The following is a 25,529-nucleotide window of genomic DNA, read 5'->3' as shown; positions in this document are numbered from 1 at the left end:
GCTTTCTCCTCTTCCTCCTTCAGAGACTGTGTTCCGCACTTCTAGACTCTCATTTTTCCAGTAGATGTGGGAGTCTAGCCTTCGCTTTCTAAAAGCTATGAAATTATTGAATGCTGGAAACACTGTTGAATGCTCCTTAAAAGCTGTTTCTGTGACAAATGGGATGGGAAAATATGCTGTTTCTAAGACACAGAAGAGCTGAGCAGGAAGAGGAGACATCTCCAGAAGATGGGGTAGAAGGATCCCCGATGGCCTGACACCTTGTGTCTAACCCCGTATGCATCCAGAAGCTGGAGAGCCAGTCTTGTCCCGCCTAAGAACTCCTACGTGAATCTCTACCTGATAGGCACACCGTTGAGGGCTTTTAAGCTCGGTGGTTTTCCGTGGAGCGCTTTGGTAGAAGTTAATACCACATTCATTCATACTTGTGTTTTTTTCCACCCTGCTGTTCAGCCCTCCGACCCCCTGGAGAGTCCTCGTCTTAACTGTTCCAAACCGGAGTAAATTCACACTTACATTCTCAATGCACTGCATTAAAAATAAAATCTGACTCCTCAGACAGTACCTATAACAACAAAATGAGAAAAACTTCATGTGAGGACTCAGGGACTGAATTAAAACTCAGCAGCCCTGAGTGCCAGCTCTTGAGGGGCCCATAGAAATCATCTATTTCATGCCTCTGTTTTACCGATAGGGAAATTTTAGCCCAGAGAAGTTAGGCCATAGTCCGACAAGGTCAAATATCCTTGTCATCTGATTCCTGAGCAAACTGTTTTTATTTTTCCACTAAATCACATCATCTTAAAACAAAACAAAACAAAAACAAAAACTCTACTGCTGGCAAATGAGAAAAAGAAAATCACTCTTTCTTATCCCCTACCCAGAACAGTGGCTGTCATCCTCAGTTCTTAAGTGTGAACAATGCACTTATTTCCCCTTTTGGAATCAGGGAAGGAATTAGAAATTTCTTCAGAAATTTCTTCAGCCAATTAAGTAGAAGCTGCAATGGAGAGCTCTAGACCTGGAAGCTTGTGGGTAGAACTGGCCTTTGCCCAGGTGGTCCCCAAGTAGGAACCATCTCTGTGGGCCCCCCAGATGTTTTTGGATTTACCTAGCTCAGTGAGACTGACTTGGCTGCTCCCGAGAGTCCTGGGAGAATTTAGAGACAGCATGAGGGAAAACTACTCACCATTTTCACCAGGCCCTCCCACCATCCCTTCCCCAGGAGCCGTCGCGCATCCATAGCCCACCCAGACCAGAGGCCTCTGCAGGGAGGGATTTCTGGTCAAAGGCACTTCCCTCGCTGCCCTGAGTGAGGGTAACAGCCTGGCCTCCTTCCTTGCCTTCTCTGAGAACCAGTCTGAACAAAGGCGCGCGCGCGCACACACACACACACACACACACACACACACACACACACACACACACACACACACACGAGGAACTCAGCTTCTGAAATGCAAATGCAATCTACTGAGTTATCTGCGCTGGCTACTGATGCAAAAGGAGGAGCAGTGGTGTGGAAAATACAAAACAGTGGCTAATCCCACACTATTTTATGCTGGACTTGGGAGCCTAGCAGGTGATTTTTCTCCTTCCATCAAGTTTACTGTCCTTGTTCTCTTTGCCTAAACTGACATTTTCCCCCCTGAATCTTGAGTGATTGGGAGTACCCCCAAAGCAAGCTGGGAGAGAGAGTTTTAAAATTTGTTATAAATAATCCCCAAAAATGGGTGAATTAAATTCCCTCATGTTTCTCTCCTTCATTCGCATTGCTCTTCAATGTCAAGGTAGTTCTTCTCACACCCAGATAGAAATCAGGTTTGCTATCTCATCGTGTAAGATCTGGTCCTAGGCTTCCCTACCTTTCACTGTGATGTCGTCAGAGGGAAACCACCCTCAAAATGGGGTGGTCTCATAAAGTTCCTGCCTGTCATGGAAAGAGCAAGCTTCACTTTTTCTCCTTTCCTACGGTAACATTCACATAACATAGAACTAACCGTTTAAAAGTACAATTCAGTGGCATTTAGTACACTCGCAATGTAGTGCACCCATCACTTTTATCTATTTCTTTTTGTTTTTTTTCTTTTGTAAGATGGAGTCTCACTCTGTCACCCAGGCTGGAGTGCAGTGGCACGATCTTGGCTAACTGCAACCTCTGCCTCCGAGGTTCAAGCGATTCTCCTGCCTCATTCTCCTAAGTAGCTAGGACTACAGGTGCCCGCTACCACACTTGGCTAATTTTTTTATATTTTTAGTAGAGATGGGGTTTCACCATATTGGCCAGGCTGGTCTTGAATTCCTGACCTCATGATCCGCCCGCCTTGGCCTCCCAAAAATCACTCAAGACTCAGGGGGAAAAAATGTCAGTTTAGGCAAAGAGAGTGGGGACGGTAAACTTTTGTCTATTTCTAAAACATTTTCATCACCCCCAAAGGAAGCTCTGTACCCATTCAGCAGTCACTCCCCATTCCCTCCCTGCCCCCAGCCTCTGGCAATTGCTGATCTGCTTTCTGTTTCTATGAATTTACCTGTTCTGGATATTTTCTATTCATGGAATCACACAATAGTTGACCTTTTATGTCTGGCTTCTTTCGCTTAGCGTAATGTTTTCAAGAGTCATCCACGTTGCCGCATACATCAGTACTTCATTCCTGTTTTGTAGCTGAATGATATTCCTTTATGTGTACATACCACAGTTCGTGTATCCACTCATCCACTGACAGACATTTGGGTTGTTTCCACCTTTTGGCTATTGTGAATGGTGCCACTATGAACATTTGTGTGCAAGTTTTTGTTTGAACACCTGTTTTTAATTCTTTTGGCTATATCCCTAGGGATGGAATTGCTGGGTCATATGGTAAGTCTATGTTTAACTTTTTGAGGAACCACCAAACTGTTTTCCACAGCAGCTGTACCATTTTACATTCCCTCCAGCTATGTAGGAGTGTTCCAGTTTCTCCACATCCTCACCGAGCACTTATTGTTTCTCATTTTAATTACAGCCTTTCTAGTGTGTGTGAAGTGGAATCTCATGTGATCCTAGGGCTTTTTACTGAGCACCTCATGTGTGCCAGGCACTGTGGGCCAGGTACAGTAGTGTGTAAAACAGAGACTGTACCCGCTCTCCTGTTGCTGATAAGTTCAGGCATTCATTATTCCTTGAAAGTAATAGTAAAGAAAAGGAAGCTGGCCTCTTCTAGAGTATTTCCATGCTGTGTATTAGCTAGATCGAAAGCAGCTATCAGCACAGCACGTGCTGCTGAGTTTTGATGCTCCCTTTTTCAGCAGTTAATTACAAGGACCTTGATATCCCCCGAACACTGAGCTTGCAAGACATGTTTTAATTGGCTTCTGCTGCCACAGACATACCTTTGAGTGATGCCTCGCTAATGGCCACTCACCCCGAACACCCTACGACAGAATCTGGTTACTGTTGTCCTGTTCCTTTGGTTCCCGTGGCTTGTATACCTTTGGAAGGCAAGCCTTGTCACCTCTGGGGAAGGCCATGCCCAGGAATGATGGATTCGAATCTGCGTAATTTACCACTTTTGCCTGGAGCAAAGAGAACCATTTCTCCAGAGAGGCCATGCCTCTGCCCAAGAGAGCACTATGCTGTCCCAGCCTGGTCAGAAGGCCACCCATGGGATCCTACTAGGTGATCTGGAATTGAAGCATCCTCTCAAGGTGCAGACACCCATCCATGATCCTCGGTGACTGGAGCTAAAATCAGTTACCATTCCCAGTGATCCTAAAAGTCAAATGGACTGGGACTCCCAAGGAATCTAACTGAGAGACACAGAAGGCAATGGTGGGGACACTGTTGAGTGTGCTGCTCCCCCCACCCCCCACCCCCAACACCATCTTCTGGGTAAGAATACTTTGCAGGCCAATGAAAGCAACTAGTTCCCAGTGACAAATACTGAGACTAAAGCTTGGCTTCCTCCCCATCCTCTTCCCAGGCTACAATAACTTGAGTTACACCCACACAGTCATATTAGGCTCCCTGTCTTTGTATTTTGAAAGTCAGAGAAAGGTGAAATAGCCTGATGGGTAAGCCCTGAGACTCCTGGATTGGGAAGGCAGGTTTGAACTTGACTCTCCCATGTACTAGCCGAGCTCCTTTTTTGATGCTACATAACAACCTCTCTGAACCTCGGTTTTCTCCTGTATTCAGAATTCGTCCTACTCTCTGAAGTAAGTGCTTGAATGAAGGGATGACCAAAGGGCCATGAGAGCTTGGAAAGAGCAGTTCATTTTGCCTGAGTTTGTACAGGAAGGTCTCCTAGAAGATGTGGCCTTTGAGGAAGGCCTTGATGAATGAGGAGGGATTTCACAAACAGGGTAGGGGGCAAGGACAAGCATAAGTGAACGTGGAAACATGAAAGTACTTGGTGTATTCACATATTGCACAGAGGGAGGTGTAGCAATGTCATGCTAAGGAGTCTGGGCTGTTTCCAGAGGAGCAGCATCTCTTACAGTCATCGTGAGCATGGACAGAACTGGGTTCAATGCCAAGTTTAGAGACGTAGCTCTCAATGCCTCACTTTCTTCTTCTGTAGGAATTATTGTGAGATCAGACTGGCATAAGACACTTATAAGGTGCCCAGTTCAATACTTGATGCTTAGTAAGTGTTAAATAAATGTTGTGTGCAATTATTATCATGGTTGTGATGGTTTTGTGATTGCTACAATTTATAATGTCAGCCACAGGGAGCCACTGAAGGTTTGTGTACAGCTTACGGAATGCTAAGACTAAGAACTTATATGCCATAGATGGTGTGGCATTTGACTATTTTAGGTGGTACATTACTTGATTGGTTATTAGTTGGAAGTAGCCACCAAGAAATGAGATTAAATTTTGCAATTTCTCTCCTTAGTTGTGTCAACTATGGAAATTGTGAATATGTGCACACATTGGTATCCTTCTTTCAGTAAGGGAGCAATTTGTATTTTCTTTGGTGTAGGTTTTTGGTGGCTTCTTGTATTTCAATCTCGTAATAGCAGGAGAAATACAAAAAGCATGTGAGTCTGAACTGCTGCCCTTAGTCCAGAAAGAATATATTGAATATCTCAAATAATAGATTCTTTGGTCTGGGATGGAAGAAGAAGGGATAAAGAGATAGGTTCAAATCACAGAAGGGTCTAAGTTAGATGAACAAGAATGTTTTTAGAATTTCATAAGAAACCAATTTCAGGTCATATAATTTCAGAGCTGAAAGAGAGCTTGGAGATTATGTAAAAAAGAATTCCTAAATTTAATGTTGCTTGTTTTAAAGCAAATAAAATTAAGTAATGCCACAAATACATTTTCAGAGTGCACACACTTCAATAATACCCAAAAATTCCTTTTGGACTAAATGTTATCTGCCTTTTACAACTGAGACTGAGGGGCATGGATGTGAATCACTTAGTTTGCATAGTTACAAATTATACAGGCCCTAGTCTTCCATTTTTATAAGAAAAAGATAGGTAGCCAATAACGAGAGCCTTCAAAGGGTTAGTTAGTGTGGGCTAGAAATGTGAATGAGTTCAAGGAAGTCTTAATTTTCCTGATGAGTGATCTATGTGATGTTTTTAAAGGGAAACAAAGATCTCTCGAGGCTGAAAGAGATGATGTGGTTTCAGTGCACTGTCAGGGAGCACTCCCCGGGATGGGCCGATTCGTGTCCTCGACCCTGAGTGGGGATGTTTGCCATCTTGTATTTGAATGAAAACTAACATCTCACCTGGGCACTGACCTCCTATCCAGGAAGAAATGTCTCAGCTCTGGCTCTTGCTTAGTGGTCATATTCATGCAGCTGGAATCATTTAATCTTTAGATCCCAGTGGGAAAATTTTCTGAAACCCCCATGGGGATGAAAAGAAAAAAACTACCTCACTACAGTTTGTGCTGGGTGATTTAGAAAAACAGAGTAAAAAACAGAGATGTGGGAGATAACTTTTCATGCCCGTTAACAAAAGCACGTTTCATCTTCCCAGTTTCTGGCTTCTTCCTCCCTCCTGCGCCTCTGCCGGGGAGGAACCACAGATGGTTATCGCTCAAGAGTGTAACTAGGGAAACCACAAACCTGCCCCCATCACTATGGAGACAGCCATTTATTTGTCCAGCCTCTGAGTATTCATGACATCAGCAAGGCCGGCGAGTAAAACACTGATACTTCTTACAAAGAAATTCTAATTCCCAACGAGGAAGGCAGAGAATGCAAGGCCCAATGTTTCAGTGACTTTCAAGGCTCCCCCTGGCCTTGTAATGGGCTTGTTTGCAAAGAGACAGCCCATTTTACAGAAGCTGCAGTGAGGAGCCTTTTAGAGCCAACAGAACTGAAAGCTGGGTTTGCGAGTCAACAGACATTTTAAGGTTTAGGGATATGGTTGAGGGAATGAAATGCCAAGAATAAATCTATTTTCAACTGAGTCAGCCCCATGGGGTATAACAGGGTAAGCAGCCATCGCAGTTGGCCTGGAATTGATTTGTTTCCCAGGATTGAACACAGGAGTTTCAATGCTAAAACAGGGAAGTCCCATGTAAACCTTGGGGAGTTGGGCCACCGAGGTATAAAACCCTTTGGTCCAAACATGGGGATGACCACAGGATGCAGGTAGATGTGAGGCAAGCCTCAAAGTGTGACAGCACATTTTGCAAACAGTAACCAAACTTCCTTGGTCCCCTCGTCTAAAAGTTGCTGGAAAACAAATGATACTGTCTCGCTGTGAATATGAGGTGTTTTCGTTTGATTTGCTTTGGATTTGTTTGTTTTGTTATTGTTGTTCTTTTATTTATCTAGAAATGCCAGAAATTTGTTTCAAATTTAAACTCGCCAAAATTAAGTGGGATCTCTGCTTGTCCCCCATAACTATCTTTTTTTTTTTTTTTTTTTTTTTTGAGACGGAGTCTCGCTCTGTCGCCCAGGCTCGAGTGCAGTTGTGCGATCTCTGCTCACAGCAAGCTCCGCCTCCCGGGTTCACGCCATTCTCCTGCCTCAGCCTCCCGAGTAGCTGGGACTACAGGCGCCCGCCACCACGCCCGGCTAATTTTTTGTATTTTCAGTAGAGATCGGGTTTCACCGTGTGAGCCAGGATGGTCTCGATCTCCTGACCTCATGATCCCTCTGCCTCGGCCTCCCAAAGTGCTGGGATCACAGGCGTGAACCGCTGCACCCGGCCCTATCTTTAATGATAAAGTGGTTTGCAGGGATCTTCCCCCTGCATTTTTCAACACAAATTCATTTGCCAAATGCCCAGCTTACAGGAAAGTATGTAAACACAGAAGTGGAGTTATTGATATTTCCCAGCGATGTGTAAAACACCTCTTTATTCTCCAAGGTCTGATGTGCCTCTTTGTGGCTAATCCATCATCGCTGTTTGCATTATTGCAGAGCTTGCTTTCAGGAGCATCTACTGTAGTGAATGCAGTTATTCTCCTGCTGAGAAGTTGCATATGTTGAACGGCATTATGATCTATATGAAATAGAAGGTGTTATGCTAGCTATGTGGCAAAGTATGCATAATGACATTTGTTGAAATAGACTTGTTCAATTTCCAACTAAGTTCTAAGCAGGCTATTCCGATCAGAGAGCTTAATTAACCTAGGACTTTGTCCTTTACAAAGTAGATTTGGTTGGTTGAAGTCTTTGGAATGCTAACAATCAATTATCTAAATATCTCTGTAAATGTAACTGGCTATACCACATTAAACGTCAGAGGTCAACAATTGCTTTACCAGTTATATATATTTGTATTTACATGGACACAATATTACATGTAACTACATATGTAGGAAAAATAGGCATAGAGTTGTCAGTTTTATAGACAGGGGTCTTTGTGGATACTTAAATAATTCATGAATCAGTAAACATATCTATATGTATTCTAGGGTCTGGTGGGCAAGTGTACAAAATGAGCAAAATGATAGATTCACCTCCTTTTGCTCATTTGAGATGTTGTTTTAATGTAGAATTACAGTAGCCCTCAAATGATGAGAAGCAGTGACAATTCATTAGCAGATTGTGGCTTAGATCAAGTGTTTGATTTGTCTGAGGAAGTGTAACTGGTGCTCAGTTATATGAAGTATATGCGTTTCTTTTGAAGATAATTTTTTTCCTTTTGTCAGTTAAAATAACCTTGAGCTTTATTTTTTTCAAAGACCCCAGCTAGCAGCAGACAAATGCTTCTATAATTTGTTCTTCAATAATGATTTTTTAGAATGTTAAACTGTCATAAAAAAACAACCTTCAAAAGCGCTTCTAGATTTCCTATTCTCTGCCTAAAGGACAATCGGATAATAGGGAGGAAAGAAACAGCATGTCAAGGCTGCTTCACATTTTGTCTTCTGCCTTGGTTCATGAAAGCAGGGATTCCCCCGGTTTTCTTTTTACAGTTACAATACTCTATTTCTCCTCAGTCTAGAAAAAGAATACCTCGAATATGTACACTGATGAACATATATATATTTCACCAAAAACTAATTCAAATTATTATAGTTTAGGTGTTTACATTCCCTTAAACCTTTCAATATAATTGAGCTGTGAAAACCACAGGTGGCAGCTTTCTTCCAAATATTTTCAAAGGGTGTCTTATACTTTATTCTTCATCCTGAGTACCTAAGACAGTGTGAACATCTAATAGTACTATGTTACTCTTATGGGTTAATTCCTTGTTGGATTTCATGACTGTTGACTTGCTTTGGGTTTCTAGTAAGGCTTCCCTTGTGAATTTCATGCAGAAGTCCCCACACTTATTTGGCACATTTGGTAGGGATAGCTTTATTCAGAAATTAGCAAATTGTTAAACTCTAAAGGGTGCTGAGCCTTAGCTACTTCTCCCATTTAGCATGAGGAGGAACATGAACAGAAGCTCAGAGCAGAACGTTGCTGCTGGATTTGGGGCCCCTGGAGGGACAGTGCCCTCAGGCTAAGTTTAACCATCCACCTGATGAGATGCTGGGCCCCCAGAACATCTGGATGAGGAATGAACAACTGGATGGGTATCTCCTGATGTGCAGACCTTGCATGTAGATACCTAGTTTGGAATTCGACTTTTCTTCCAGATACCCAAAGCCTATTTCTGAAGATATCTATTTTCAAGGTATTCTTCATGGGGACTTAAATGCATCATTGAAATCCTGAATTTAAAAAAAATTCTTTTTCTTTTCCTTCTTTCTTTATCTCTTTCTTCTTTTTTTGGTTATTGTTGGGAGATAGTTAGAAACTTTTTAAATTGTAGTCAGTTTTTTAACCCTTTGTAAAGGATTTAGATAGGCTGCTTTAATTTTTGAAGCACAAAAACATTTCTAATCCTGCTTCAATTACGAAATTTCACATTGTAATTGAAAGAGATGAACTGTGATAATAGGAGTATATTATGCTTACTAATGGGAATTCTTACAAAAGTGCTATCTCCCAGTCTGCCTTTTGCGGAGATTATTTTAAGTCCTCACTCACGCTGGCTTTCCTTTCTGCCTTGTTTATATTCTCAGAGTATAAAAATACAGTAGTCAGAAAGCTGCTCTCGGGGAGTCTGCATTTAGTGCTTGTCGGAGGATTCCTCTCTAAATGGACTCTGGTATCATTTTAGCACTCATATTGTTTGCCGAAATTCGAGCTTCCTGGGGAAATTAGAGCAGTTAATTTAATATCATGAAACATTTTGGGGCTTCTTGGCTTATTCAGAGACAGGGGAGTGTAAATCAAATTGAGTATCCTGTATAAAGTAGAGGACAATAAAAGTGGCCTCCAAAAACATAGCCAGCCTTCCCAAAATCTCTTGCTTTCCCGTTCCCCATCTTCATCCTGGACACATGGAAATCTTGTTTTATTTCAAGTCTCCTTCCCAAGGGCTCCCTGATAGAGGTCTGTGTCTCCGAAAGACAAGAAGCAGGGAAGGTGCTTAGCCCTGTACAGTCACAGCAGGAGGGCTCAGTCTTTATTGTTGTCACTAGAAGGGCCACAGGGCCACAGTCATGACGATATGGCTTAGAGCTTTATTCCATACGGCTTGGGCTCAGCCCTGACACCTTTTCCTAGAAGGACTCATTCTGCAACCATTGGTGACCATCTGTGAAGTGGCTGGCACTGCGCTAGGCACTGGGGTAAGTTATGTTGCATGATAAGAAGCAAAGATTCAGCAGCTGTGGGAAATACACTTCTTATGGCCCAGGAAAAATCGAAAGAGAGCTCTCAGGCATCCTCCAACTGCTGGGTTCTCTCTGCTCACATTTCCAAAGCCTTTTTGCAGATGCCTCCCGAGTGATGGCGTGCATGTTGCAGGGTAGGCAGTGGGCTTTGTTGATTTGTTTTTGAGAGGGTCTTTGAAGGAGGCCTTTCAAAGGCACGATATGGACCTTTGACCTGAGAGCTTAGAATACACATCAGCGGCCCCCGGTCACATCAAACCCCAGAAGCAAACTGCTAAATCAAATGTTTTGGCCTCACCTTCGGAAGGTTCTCTGTGTGTTTAGTAACGCTCCACTCCACCATCCTCAAAGAAATGCTGGGCTTGTGTTTATTTTGCCTCCCTTCTCCTGTGCATCAGGACTAACTTTTATGTCGCTGAGGTGTCATTTTGCAAAGAAAAAGAAACCTGTCTGAACCAAGTGTGTATTTACTTTGTTTTAGAGACCTAGTGTATTTGCAGGAAGTATCAGGAATGCTCATGGACAATTAATTGGGCTTTTTACGAATACGCTGATGCTCGGTGCCATGGAGATGTAAGAGCTGGGAAGTGGAGTAACCGCTGTGGTTTTCGTTTACCTTATGGGGCCCGCATAGGTGTTAAACCCTTGAAGACCCTGGTAATGAATGTGGCATCTTGTCTTGAGAATGGCTCCTTGACCATCACGGTTGGAATACCCTGTCTGTTTCATTTATCTGTGGTTAGAACAAAAGGAGACAATCTCAGTTATAATAAATGTCTTCTAGAAAAGCACACTTATGCATAAATATTTTAAATTTTGATGTTTCGTGTTTTAAAATAGTCTATAAAATACACCCACAGAGATGCTTATAGTAAAGCTCAGTTTTCCCCATTGCAAATAAACTTGATGTCAACTTGTGCCACCTGCTGAAAATATTTAAACGTCACGTAATTAGTAACATATTAGATGTCTCTGCTTTTAGCCTGAAAATGATCAGAGCCCTCTCGAAGACTCTTGTCCGCACCACTTCAGTTTGCTGAGTAGCAGGACTGTGATGGGATATTTACTAGTGTGTGTTTAGTCTTTTTAAAAAATATTTTGGCTATCTCCCTTCACCACATACTTTTTTATTCTCTTTCTCCCACTTTGGTTTATTCTCTTCTTTCTATGGCATTTTCTTCTTCCCTGCAGATTCCATTCTTTCCACATAAAATTCTGTACATGTAGAGTCTCCTGTTTGATTTCTGGTGTTCTCAAAAAGAAAAGGAATAGAAAATGTTTCACAAATCCAGTAAATAAATAATATACTAATAACAAGGACCTTTATGAAATGTCTGCACGAAAACTGATGCACCACAAACTGCCATCTCTGCACACCCTGGACTTCCCAATGTGATGATTTAGCTCCTCTTCTACTTAGGCGGGTGGTGCCATTTTTGCCGAATTCAGCATGTTCATTGAACAGTTTCTTGAAGCCAAAAGCCAACTCCACTGCATTTCTGCTTGGTAAGGTTTGGTGGCCTTGGCGTGGGGTAGAGGTTGTTGATTCACCGGCCTCTAAGCTGATGATAAATCTAGAAGCTGGGCAGCAGGACTAGACTGCCTTCATAGAACCTCTGCAGGGAGTCGGCGGCCCCAACACTGCAAGAAATCTATGAAAAAGAGGCTCAGCGAACTCGTGTGAATAAAGGCTCCAGAAGAATTAGGGGTCGAGAAGACGTGGTGAGACTCCGTGTGAGTGGGCATCAGTGGGAACTTTGAACACTAGATACAGAACTCGCCAACCGAAAATGTGCTTCTGCTTCTCGAGATGCCTGTGGACTGTTTATTTTCTTATTCTAAATATCTAAATCTTCTATCATGAGCATCTATTGAGATGATGTATTAATAATTCTCCATAATATCGTGACAGAGTCTGTCTGTTGTAATGCACGGTATCACTCTATTGCGTTTTATTTGTGTGCATTTATGCAATTCTACATCTGGATATTTATCCAAAGATAATAGTATTTTAATTTTAATCCTGCCTTCCTTCAGTAGAAAATAAAGCCCTGGGAGAGGGTTCCCAAAGGTAGCTTTGACATGTCTTTTGTGGAGAGTTGTCCTGGGATAGTTTGGCTCAAGTTACACATGAAAATTCCAACACCAGGAAATCCCTCCACCTGAGAGGTGGAGAAAATTAAAAGAGTCTAGGAGTTTTTTAGTACAGCCATAGTTCTTTTCACCTGTCCTACAGCCCCAAAGACCGTAGTGTGCTCTGCAGACAGAGTACAACAATCTGGTGTCAATAACCAATTCCTGTATAACACCTTTTATGTTGTTTTTTAAGGAATAAAATGGGTTATGTATGTAATATATGCTATTAAAGTTGGGGTGTGATCATGGTTGATATCCTGACTTACACATTATATATATTTTGATTTAGAAAAAAAAAACCCCGGTATCTATGTATGATCCCTCAACTAAAATAGCTCAGTCTCCAACTAGAATGTATATTAGTCAAGGCATCTTTTTAAGAGACATTATTTTCATGCTCACAGGATGGAAAGGGAAATTACAAAGGAGTCTGGAAATAGGTGCATTTAATTCTTCCCAATTTAAATCAAAGTGGTGCATCTTTAAGGCAATAACGATATTCCTTCTTCCCCTCTTCATGAACGTTTCCGTCAATGAATTTCTTTAATGTTGATGGTGGCTGGTGCAGTTTGAGGGACTCTGTATTTAGTCAGAAAATGCTTCAATAGAATGACCTGCCAGATGGGCCCCGTAACAATGCACAGAGGCATCAAACCACCGCAGACATTTGGTGCTTAGAATAATAAAAAGACTATAAAATTAGATTAGTTGAGTCTAATTTGGAATTGGTATATTCCCCATGCACCCTTGCCGCTCTTGGGTAGATAAAGCCTTGAGATTTAGCACTGTGTCAGAGCAGAAGACTGCAACTTCCAGTAAAAGGGAGACGAGGGAACGGGAGAGAGGAAAAAAGCATTCTGGGAGGTCGCGGAGGGCAGAGCAGTGACCTCCAATGATTTACAGGCCTTTAGCTTAATGAAATTGTTTCAGTGACATGACGGTAAGAGCTCGTAATGGATTGGATGCCCTAATGTAATGAAATTACTCCCTTCTGCCTAAAAAAAAAAAAAAATGCGCAATTAATATTTACTGAGACCTGACAGCCTTTTGGTGCGCTCGTCTGTGTAGTTCTCTCAGACAGTCAGAGAGGAGAGACGGAGCAGCGTGGCAGACAGGCTGGCTCTGCACGAGCTCCTGGCGGGGACCAGCAGCGCCTGCAAGGGGGTGGAGGGACAGGCGCTCGGGTGGCCCGGGCCGCCGGCCCCTCACGCTGCCCCCGCTCAGCCTTCATGCTCTCCCCTGCTTTTCCACAGGCAACTGGACAACAACCACATCAGCTGCATTGAAGATGGAGCCTTCCGAGCGCTGCGCGATTTGGAGATCCTGTGAGTTGATTTTGCGATCGCTGCCTTGTGTGTGCGTGCATGTGTGTGTCTGTGTGTGTGTCTGTGTGGGGAGGAGAGAGGGGGAGAGTGTGTGCAGGAGGGTCTGTGTGGATGCATTTCTGGTCTCTGCTGCAGTGCTATTAAAATTGGGAACCAGGGGATCCCTCCGGCTCACCTTGGTCAAAGTGTTTGCAGGCAGCCAAGTGTGATTTCTTACCTCCCACAAACTGAGGTTCCTGCTAATTAAGTCTCAATTGAGTCTTTCTCCTTTTCCCCCAGTGCTCCTGCAGTATTCGTTGCTGGGAGAAACAGATGGGCTGGAGCAGACCCCCCCAGAGCCTGCCACAGCATCAGGGACAGTGCGTTTGAGTGCGGGCACACTGGGAGACAGGGGCCGGGGTTGGGGCCAGAGAGAGGGGTTAGTGCCAGGAGGTCAGCTGGAATTACCTGAATCAGAAAGGGACCTTGGCACAGGGCAGGGGAATGCCACACAGCCTGGGAAAGCCCAGTCATTGCTATTGCTCCTGGGATCTCATCTCAGGCTTCAATTCAAACTTTAAACAGTGACTGTGACCTTAAAGGGGCCAAGGGTGGTGGGGGGTGGGAGGGCGGGCAATAGGGGGAGATGAGAGGAGACAGCCCCTTCCCCAAAATCCTACCCTGTACACCTTGTCTAGAAAGAATGTGTAGCTGCCTTTCTGAGCTCTGGATTTTCAAATGAGTCTAACTAAGAAAACCCAGCTCCCAGGAGGAAAGTCAGCTAGGAGTCATCTTGGGGTCATTCCAGCTAAAGTTGAATTGTGTAAGAAAACATTTTGGTTATTCTCACCAAAGCTACACTTCTAGCTGTCCCTGATTTAGAGAAGCCCAGAGAGGAAGGCAGTACAGCACAGAAGAACTTGTGCCACTTCTGTCAGGAGACGTGTGGTTGAGTCCGGATTCTGCCACTGATTAGTCGTGTGACCTTGGGCAAGTCTCTTCGGCTCTGGGAGCCTCAGTTTCCTCATTTGTAAAATGAAAGGGTTGGTTGCTCTGTCTTGGGAGTGACTTCCCCTTTCCAAATTATGTAGCTGCTTCATTCTAAAAATAATTCACATGGTACGATTCTAGCCAGTGACTGATAGCAGAGTGGGGTTTCTCAAGCCTTCTCCTAAAAATAAAAAATTACACAGTCACAGGTTACCTATCTCTGATTCCAGAAGAATCAATGAATGCCAAATAAACAGGTGAATGAATATTTTGAAGCATTCCTTTGTATGTGAGAGAATGAGTGAAAGGTCCTCCCTCCACCTTCCTCTTCACCTGGCCCCGCAGACACTAGCAACGAGTTGGAGAGAGCCTCTCCACGTTATTTGAGAGGAAGGTGATTCCAAGAGGAATCACGGGAAATAAAAGGGGATGCTGATGCTGCAAGCTGCTTGAAATCGGATGAAAGCCGAGAATTCCCGGTCCAGAAAAGACAGGACCCACAGCCAGGGAGGTCAGATTGTCATTTCTGAGATAGATTGTCTCTCCTCACTCAAACTCTGACCCTGGAACTGGCAACAAATGCCCGTCTGTGAGGGAGAGGATGCCAGCCCAAATTTAGTAACCTAGGACTCCTCTTATCAGGAGGCTGGGGCTGAGAAGGGTAGGCAGGATTTTCCCTGCCTGCAAAATAGCAGTTGTAGAAAGGGCTGCTCACAGTACATCACCTTTTTCCTCCCTTGACAGAGAGAATGAGAAAGATGAGAAAATTCCTTGGGAAGAGACCAGGAAATGGAAGTCACCAGCTGCCACGAAACAGCTGTGACAACCTGACAGCCCTCATGTTCATTCTCTGTGCTAGGAACAGTGTTGTCTTACCTCACCAGGAAGGCAGTCTGAGGGAGAAGAGAGGGCTTTACAGCCAGACACACCTGGGTGGGGCTTGGGTCAAGTGTCTTCATCTCTCTGAGTCTGTCTCCCTAACTTTTAAAAACAGACAGTGTATGTACTACATAGGAGGGGCTCTCATAACTGCCATCCCTTCCACTTTCCTAACTTTGCCCCTATATACCCTCACCCCCATCAAGCCCTTGCCCAGGACAGATTTGGACAGCTCTCCTCTACTCAGATACAAAAAAAAAAAAAAAAAAAGGTATCCAGATGCACCAGGTGTCTCCAAGTTGAAGCTTTAAAAACCTGTGACTGAAAGAAAAAAAAAAAAAGTTCTCATTCCTTATCATTGCAAAGAGCCCATAGGATCTGATTAGTTTATCTTCTCAATTCCAAACAAAGCCAGATCAATAGCTTTGTTTTAAAGACACTCTCATTTGGCTTCACATGGCTAAGTACTTAAAATTAATCATAATCAGTTATTCCATGGGTTTTTAATTTCCAGCAGAGGCACACAGCTTTGAAACCATCCATCTTAATGGTGAGCCATTCTGAACTTGGCTGGAGCTGACATCTCCATTTAAAGAACCTCCCCTCCCCACCCCTAGACCTTCCAAATCTCATCCACACATTGACATTTTACAATGCTTCTCTGTAATCACAATTTAGGCTCCATAAAGAATCCTGGCAATGAAATAATAAATAGGAACTCAGTGACAGTATCACACATTAGCTTGATAAATTTCTGAGTGAAAGAGGAGAGTTCAAAACATCCTATCCCCAGAAAGAGCATTTTAAAATATCTAAAGCTTAAAAGTCTGCAAATTAAGAAGACAAAATGTAATGTTTCTGGTGTGTTTTCTCTGACATTAGGCAGCATGAAGTAGAAATCAAGCAAAGACACATTGGTTGTCCCAGAAAGCTCTCAAATTAACTTAAGGAAAGTGTATGGATGTCAACTGCAAGTAGAAGTATTTCACATGCAATAACCCTGTTATTCCATCCCTCCTGTGGATGGAAATACCATAAAACTTCTTTCCATCGAGGCTGACGATGGTTTTACCAGTTACATTGAATGAGAACATTGGAGGTGAGCCTGAGAGGGAACCACTGACTATGCGAAGAAATGAACTGGTACAAGGTTGGCAAAGACTGAAATCTGCTCACTTCAACCTCATTTTTGACTCATTCCTGATGGGGGATGTCCAGTGCAGAGTATGGTGGACAGGGAAAGGAGCCATCCCCTCCCCTTTCCAAGAAGTAAGAAGAAAAGCATAATATCGGGGGAGAAACTTCTCATTCCTTCCATGCCACTACGGAGGAGGAATAATGAGGAAAATGAAAATCGCTAGCAGTTACTCAAGCCCAGTGATACCACCAGTGCTTTTACATGCACTAGCTCTTGCCATCCTCACAATCTCTCAATAGAACTACTGTTACCCTCACCCTGCTTTTACAAAAAAAGTAGCCCATCTCAGAGAAGGCAAGTAACTGCTTAGCTAATTAGCAGCAGAGTCTGTGTGATTAACCATTCTACCAAGCTGCCTTTTGGATGCGTGTTGCCAAGGCTGCCATGGTGTTTGGCTGCCCTGAAGCATGGCGGGTGTGGGCTGCAGGGTGGTGCGAACTGGCCTCAAGAACTGATGGAGGCAAACTAGCAATGACTCACAATCCCGCTGGGGAGAACGTTGGAGCCTTTCACAGGCTTGTGAAATTGGCCCTGTCATTCCCTTTACCCAGTTAACGGGTGCCCACAAAGTTGAAGGTAAATCAAACTTGCAGGAGTAAGGAACTCGTCCTGCTTTTTCACTGATACACTTGTCGTCCCAGAGATGATTTATTCCCACTCGTGGCCATTGCCATAGACTTTGGCACTCCACAGTTTGGGGGCTCTACTTTCTAGAACTGTCTCCCCCCCCAAAAAAATACAGCCTCAACTTTGTGGCATTTAAGGTTCTTAATTGAGGGACCGAGGCTCTGTGAGTCAGACCCTCTGCTGTTACTCAAATCATTGCCCTTTAATTTCCACCTGTTCTATGCTTTTGGCAATTCGCATACAACACTAGGTTTTCTCCAAGTAAGTCGTGCTTATACTGCAGTTGAATATGCCAAGACTGCATTCCTGGCTCTGTGTGGTCAGGATGCACTGTGCTGGTGCTCTGAGCCCTGGGTTTCTAGCCCATACCAGCCAGGCTGAGGAAGGCCAGGCATTTCACCAGTTATAGTGGCACCTCCCTGACTAATGTACCATCATGGGTCAGGAAAAAAAAAATGCTTAACTCTAATGAAAAAAAAAAGTAGGGACAAGTTAAACAAAAATGAGAAAACCTGATTAATAACATATGTCATGAATTGTTTTTCAGTAGTATTATGGGAGAATAAAAAATACTTTTGGACATTGTCTCTTGACTAAAGGTAGCAAGTCAGAAGTTCAATAAATACGTTGTCAAAAATGCCGGACCACAGATAACAGAAACACATCCTGAAAATGCTCTCATCTCCTGGTGATTGGTCTGCCCTTGAGAAATCACTGGTGCCAGGTAAATGGCATGGAGATCCCAACAGGTCCATAGATAACCGGCGTGTGCTGTTTGGAAGCTCTCACTCCCATTTATGTCACTTGCCAATTTTGGAAATTCATTGACATTATTATAGGCTGGCGCTGGTGGGACCTTAGGTGTCTCCAGGATGACCTCTCACTGTCCAGATTAAGACCCAGAGAGCAGGCACTGGAGAGAGGCCCATGCCACCTAGCATTCTGCACCCTGAGCACCTCGCCTGGTTCACCCTAGGCCTGGCCCTGGCTAGGAGACTTGCCTGAAGTCAGCAGCAAGTTGGCAGTAACAGGGGAACTTAGAATTTGGGACTCCTCACCCGTGTTTCTGTCCGCATTGGGCACCTATATGCAATTGTTCAGAAGGGAGCCCCTGGTAAGATTGGGAATCCCAAGCATAGTTCATCCTTTCAAAACCCACCATTAAGTTTTGGATATTATTTAGGAGACTGGGGGAGGGCAAGTGTTTGTCTGTGACAGAAACAAGGGATGATCCGGCTCTTAGCTCTCTTTAAACCGGAGGCTACAAACTAGACCACACACCATATTGCTCCCATAGGTGAGATTTTTCTTTTGTCCTGTGGAATGTTTTTTAAAAATTGAAATTAGCATTTCACATTTAAAAATTGAGATATCTTACATAAAAGCCCAGATTTCCAGCTTCTCTGGAAAAACTAGAAGCACTGGCAACTGTGGGCCGGCATTTCTGCATTGCAGTCAGCTGTGGCTGGGGAACACCTGTCCTCCCTAGATGGGGCACGTAGACCCCACTCTGCAACTGACCCCTACGAATTTACATTAACTGCCAGCCCACGTGGCCCCTGTGCTGACCCATCTAAGAAGAAAAGACACACTGTGTGGCCAGCACAGTGCTGGGCGCTGGGTACAGTAAAGCTTGAAGTGAGCAGGTGCTTGGCAGGCTGAGCTCCATAGGCCAGAGCTCACCAGCCTGATGGAGTGGACACACAGAGAGAGCTTAGTGATGTGGAGTCCAGGACGCCCGAACCTAAGCAAGAACACCCCAGAGGCAATCACGAATCCCTCATGTCTCACCTTCTGAGGAGCTCTTCTCAAGGGTTAAACTAGTCTCCAAATTGCCTCTGATGTTACAGCAGTTGTAATTGGTTTTATGCCTATGAGGGTGAAAAACAAGAGGTGACTCTAGCTCCACGTCTTCATCACAAGAGCTGCCCCACCTGCCCTGGTTCTTGTTCCCCAGGCCCCTGGATCAACTGGTGTACTGAGGCCACCAAGCCCATGTTCAGAGAGGAGAGATTGAAGAGTTAAAGCAATAGCAGAACTAACCAGATTTTTAGGGTAGTTCTAATTCAGTCATATCCTGGTGGGTTCAACGTGGCCTGACGCAGAACCCCACAGGTAGATGCAGAAGAGTGAATGGGGAAAAGGTCATTTTCTGGTACAAGAGGAAGGCAGTGGAAACAAATTGACAGCAGTCCTGAAACCTAGGTCAGGGTGTGCTCACTCTCCTAGAGCGGGGTTGGTGTCCTGGTACAGGGTGTTAGGATATTCAAGCACGATGTTGCCCACTTCAGAGAACCCAGAGTTTAATGCAAGTCGCAGTGTGTTGGCCACTTCAGCTGAGCTTCCTCTGGATGCAGAGCCAGAGGATTAACGAATAATAATAATGATGTAACGATAATATATAGTACCATGGTACAATAATTATTAGTATGATTATATTATTCTTGTTAGAGTCCCGTGTTCGAGCATCTACTATTTTTGAGAGTCTACTTCTATTTTTGAGCATCTTTAGGTACTGTGATAAGTCAGTAGAATGAGGCATCTCAATTAAATCTTCACCACAACTTTATGAGGCACATCCTAGGAACTGCATTTCACCAGTCAGGAAACTGATGCTTAGAAAAGTTGACTGACTTGCCCAGAGTCACAGTGGCAAGTACAAGGGGACTACTCTTTCCGAACTCAGATCCAGTTCTGCCTGATATCTGAGCCCCTGCCCTTAACAAAAATTAAAATTAAAATTAAAGGCACCTACCGGAACACACATATGTAGAAACAATTATATGCACTAGTGAGATCATTATCTGTAGTGAATGCCCAGAAAAATTCAGAAACCATAGTTATTGAAACACTGACTCTTAGGGTGCTTAGATCTAAATTTATGACCTCAGCTTAATCAGCAACAGATCCAGTTCCACAAAACTGCCCCAGACATGAAGGTACAGAGCCGTGGTTGAGCTTTGGAGGGGTTAGAGTCCTCTCATAGAACCAGCTTCCAGCTCATCTTTACCAGACTAGGTGGTTTGGGGTTCATTTCCTTATAGAAAAATGGAAACTGTAATTCCCAGCCCTGAGAATAGCTGTGTCGGTTAAAAGAGATATCGTTGGTGTGTGCCTAGCAAATAGCAGGCTCCCAATCGGGACGCTCATAATAAGTAAAGTTGGTAAATACTTCTGTACTGTTTCTCTGCTTTATGTCCACATCTCACTCACTCCTGGCACGTACTAAGTGGCCGGTTAAAGTATGTGGAACCAAATCGAGTTGAAATTAATTAACTGAATTGAAGCCCACAACACCAGTCTCTAGAGTCCCTGTTATGGCTTGTCTCTGAGGAGAACAAGATATGGTTGTCCTGGAATCATTTTAAATGTTGAACAACGTAGTATTTTACTGAACCAGTCCACTTTTCACATTACCTTTGATTTTGCATTTCTCTGGCTAAATGGTGATCTTTCTTTCTCATTTTAATAAGGAACAAAATCGGAGCTACAGTGAAAATTGGTGTGTTACAACAGAGACTAGACTCATTTTTATTTATTTATAAAATGTTTTACCTGGGTTTCTCTGGGAGCTACAAACATTTTATCAGGGTGTTTAGTCATGACATAGTTTTGAATATAGAACTGTCATGGCTTAATGAAAGTCTTAAAATATCTCCAGATATTTTTCTTTTGGTACTGTGCTGTAAATTGTGATATGTTCATGCAATCAGGATTAAAATTGCACTCTATAGAAAGCATCTGTAACTTCCATTCAGCCCCTAGAATACTAGGAAAGAAACTGGGTTTTCTATAAATGTTCTCGTGCCACTCAACACACACCTCCTTCTTAGTCATCCAGACTCCAAGTTCCATGACAGTCATGCTCTTCAAATGACTAGCTTGGTTTTGAGAACCCCAGCTTAAGGAAAAAGTAAAAATTACTTTGAAATCTAAATTTTTTTTTCCATTTAAGTAAGTAGCACTTTCACCTTTAAAATACCTGGAATCTGCGGGAAACTTGTGGTTTCTAGTTGATTTCACTTTCCTGTTAACCAAAAGCTAGTTTCATCTCTGAAGTTGAAAATGTATTGGTGTACCTTCCTGGGTTAAGAGGATGTGGAGAAGATAATTGAATTGTTTTTGAGCAGCAAAGGATCTTGAATCAATGAACCTCCTGTTAACTTCTCCCGTGAGTAGCGCTTAGGGGGAGTCAGCAAGCCGTGGTGGTCTTGCTGTCCCCAGGGGCCACACATTCCAGCTGCCGGATCTCTGCACTGGAATTCAGACTTGACAAACTTGGTTTGGGAGCAATCTTTTGAAATGCTTTGTCCCACCTAGAACAAACTGGAAAAATAGTTCTCCATGTTTGGAGAAAGATTCCAGGGAGTTTTCTTTCAAGGGCAAGATGTGGAGGGCAGGGGAAATACCGTAGAGCAGCCACATGCCTACAGCGGTCAGTTCACTCCTAAGACCGGGCTTCTGTGCTGATTTGCAAAGGTGCCCCTGCCTGATGGTCAGCCTCTGCCCTTTCACCATCCCCTCAGCTCCCAGCAGGGGCTTTGGTGACCAGTATTTGAGAATGTTTAGTGAATAACTTGCCTCTAGATCAGCGCTCATCCCATGACACTCATGGACCTCCAAGCCAGGGAGCCTTGTTCCTCTTGAACAGCCAAACCTGCCTGCCACAGCTGCTGCCATTCCCACCAGGGATGCCCGAGATTGGACAGCTCAGCTTACCTGTGGCTGAGAGTCTGCTTTTCTATAGACCTGAGTCTTGAAAGTCAAGATCCTACGAGCTTTCACAGGAATTTGGCCCTCTCCTACCCACTGGCTTAATGGAAGGAAGGATGATGTGGAGAAGGTGATGGAGACACAAGGCTGGGAAGAACAGGATCAACATTCCTACTTTTCCCTGAGCTTTCATTTTCTATCTTTGAAGGTATTAAAAAGTAAGGGATGGACCAGGTGAGGTAGATCACGCCTGTAATCCCAATGCCAAGGCAGGGGGATTGCTTGAGCCCAGGAGTTTGAGACCAGTCTAGACAACATAGCAAGACCTCTACACAAACAAAAACAAAAACAAAAACAAATTTTTTTTTTTTTTTTTGAGATGGAGTCTTGCTCTGTCGCCCAGGCTGGAGTGCAGTGGTGGAATCTGGGCTCACTGCAACCTCCGCCTCCCCAGTTCAAGCAACTCTCTTGTCTCAGCCTCCTGAGTAGCTGGGATTACAGGTGCCGGCCACCACGTCTGGCTAATTTTTTTGTATTTTTAGTAGAGACAGGGTTTCACCATGTTGGCCAGTCTGGTCTCGAACTCCTGACCTCAAGTGATCTGCCCACCTCGGCCTCCCAAAGTGCTGGGATTACAGGCATGAGTCACCGCACCCAGCACAAAAAAACAAACAAACAAACAAAAAAAACACTTTTTTTTTTTTGAAGTAAGGGATGGTGGATGAAGGAGGGATGAAGGAAATAATGACTCCATTTCTCCAAGGTCATATTTGGATTCTTCAAACTCATTGTCAAAAAGCTCTAGATAGTCCATTTTCTTTTAACTTGTAACTAAATTGGAGGACTCCAACTGCTGGCCCATGGGTTGAATGAAAACAGCAGATGTGGGATTTTATATTTTTCTTTAATTTTTTTTTTAAAAATAATTAGAATGTTTACAATGTTTACAAATAATTAGAATTTGTTGCCAACATTTAAAACTCATGTAATTTTAAGTAAAAGTTTATAATTCAACTTCCAATGAATATCTAGAAGCTTTGCCAACCCTGGGCCCGCCTGTGGCTAGGATCTCTCCAGCAGCACCGTCCAATAGAACTTTCTGTGATGAGGGAAATATTGCATCTCTGTGTTATCCAGGATGGAAGCCCCTGGCCACACATGACTCTTGAGCACTTGAAGTGCATCTTACACAGCTGAGAAACTGGATTTTTAAATTTTTAATTTTAATTGATTCCAGTGTGAATTGCCACGTGTAGCTCATGGCTACCTTATTGGACGGTGCAAGCTGGGAGCTAAGTGTGGGTGGGTACCCTGTCTGGACAGGGCATGTTCTGCAAATCACCATAGCTCCCACCAGGCCTGCTTCCCTGTCCTGCTCCAAATCTCTCCAGCCATTTCACATCCATTAAGAATGTTTAAATAGTGTCTTTTCTAGCAGTAAATTTTTGAAATATCTGCCACTCCCCTCACCCTCCACCTCCATCTTTTTTTTTTTTTTTTTTTTTTGAGACAGAGTCTCGCTGTGTGTCCCAGGCTGGAGTGCAGTGGCATGATCTCGGCTCGCTGCAAACTCCACCTCCGAGGCTCACCTCCTGCCTCAGCCTCCCGAGTAGCTGGAATTACAGGCATGCACCACCATACCTGGCTGATTTTTGTATTTTTAGTAGAGACGGGGTTTCACCATGTTGGACCCCCCGGTCTCAAACTCCTGACCTCGAGTGATCCGCCCGCCTCTGCCTCCCAAAGTGCTGGGATTACAGGCATGAGCCACTGTGCCCAGCCCTTTCTCCATCTAAATTTAAGCATCTGGGTCTTATACCCACAAAACACCCATTTTTATCCAAACCCAGGAGTGTGATCCTTACAACAATGGCCCACCAAAACGAAACCCTTTCAGTGTAAATTCGTTCCCTGATCCCCATTATTTGCTTCTCACAGCCTTGCAAATGACTTCCACAAAGTCAGCTGGGTAAGAAAATCACTCCCCTGCCTGAGCCCTTCCTGTCTCCACAGGTATACTAGAGATGCGGCAGCCGGTTAGGGAACCAAGCCCATTAACCCCACAGAAGCTGAGCCAGGTATTTGCATAAACAGAGAAAGAAAAAGAGCCGGCCCCGCCTCACTGTTTTCACATGCTGCACACTGGGGGCTGGTTGTGACTTCCAGACTTTGGCCAGATGTCCTGTCTGTGCAGAGCTGGGCAGATCTAGGCATCCATGACCACTTCTTCTAACATCTGGAAAACGATTCCCAATCCAGAAATGCTATTTTAGAGCCAGCACAACCCAATTGGAATTAGAGAGTGAAATTTTAGGCTAGAAAGACCCTGGAGGTCAGCTGGTTCCACCACTTCATTTAAAAAAAAAGAAACTCCCTCACAAAGGTTAAATGACTTGCCCACAGCCATAGGAAAAATTCGTGGAAGAACCAGGCCAGAAAGCAAGTCTTTTGGCTCTTTATCCAGTTCTCTTTATTGCTGTCTGCTTGCCCCTATATTAGCAGACAGGAAACAATAGTAAGTGAAGCCAGCTTTCATGTCCTGTTCATGCCATCACCTCTTAATCTCTAGCATTTTGCTAGAGGGAACGTTTTGCATTCAGCATGAGGACAACACCCTCCCTTTCTAGGGCCTTCCAGGCCTTTGGCCACTGCTTGGGAAATGGCCACTCTAGTGCCCAATAGATTGTCCAGTCAGATGGCAGTCTGGAAGAGACCAGATTCCACATCATTGATCCCTGGCTGCCAGGGATGACCAGAAACCCGTTGAGTAAGCACTGGAGTCCCCTGCCCATTGCTGAGCCCAGTTAGCCCAAGCTGTAAATTGCACTCAGCTTCCTGGGAGACTCCCTCCCTTGCAAATATCAGAGGATAAAAAGCAGGACCTCTCTGGCATCTCAGCCCAGGAACAGAGCCTCATGCACCCTGTGCAGCTTTTTCTAACAGCTCTGAAGTGGCTCAGTTTCGACTGTCCACAAAAAGTGACCTATATGTTTGGCCACAGAACTAATGAGTAGCATGCAAAAACCAGACAAGAGCTCACCTGCCTGGTGGAAAACAGTCTTACCTTTAGAAACAGAAACTTATTCAGGGCTCTTTGTCCCCAAGTAATGATGGTTGTGGGGGGAGAAACAATGAATAATTTACAATCATTTAAAGATAATTCATCACTGGTGGCTGCCCTTTGGGAGTTGCAGTGTAGAAGGAAGGTTTCAACTACATTTCACCATAATGCCATTGAAGCACTTTGATTTTCTTACTATATTTTTTTCTGATTTAAATTATTGAATGAATTTGTTTGGTTCGGAGACCAAAAACTGGCACCTGCAAGCCAGATCCAGCCCCCAGGTGTTTCATTTGTGGGTTTTGATACTCAAGGTGTTTTAGCTGCCAATATTAAAAAACCAGGAGACCTCATATGAAAATTCTAGATGTCTGGCTTTCTCTTTAAAAATAACAAAAGGGAAGAACTGGCAATGCTGCACCCCCATTCCAGCATAACACAGTCTCTTGAAACAAGAAGTGACGATCCCATTTAGTAAGGCTGGGT

General features: G+C 43.8%; 1 protein-coding gene across 1 annotated transcript in view; it reads left to right on the top strand.

Moving 5' to 3' along the window:
• SLIT3 (slit guidance ligand 3) overlaps positions 1-25,529 on the top strand; it is a 636,316-nt gene that overhangs the window by 443,804 nt on the left and 166,983 nt on the right. The window contains exon 6 of the mRNA XM_019028107.3: positions 13,525-13,596. Within this exon, the coding sequence (XP_018883652.3) occupies positions 13,525-13,596 (72 nt within the window). The remainder of the gene's footprint in view (positions 1-13,524; positions 13,597-25,529) is intronic.

This window comes from Gorilla gorilla, chromosome 4, assembly GCF_029281585.2.
Source record: "Gorilla gorilla gorilla isolate KB3781 chromosome 4, NHGRI_mGorGor1-v2.1_pri, whole genome shotgun sequence".
NCBI classification, from domain to species: Eukaryota; Metazoa; Chordata; class Mammalia; order Primates; family Hominidae; genus Gorilla; species Gorilla gorilla.
This window is presented reverse-complemented; position numbering and strand designations above follow the sequence as displayed.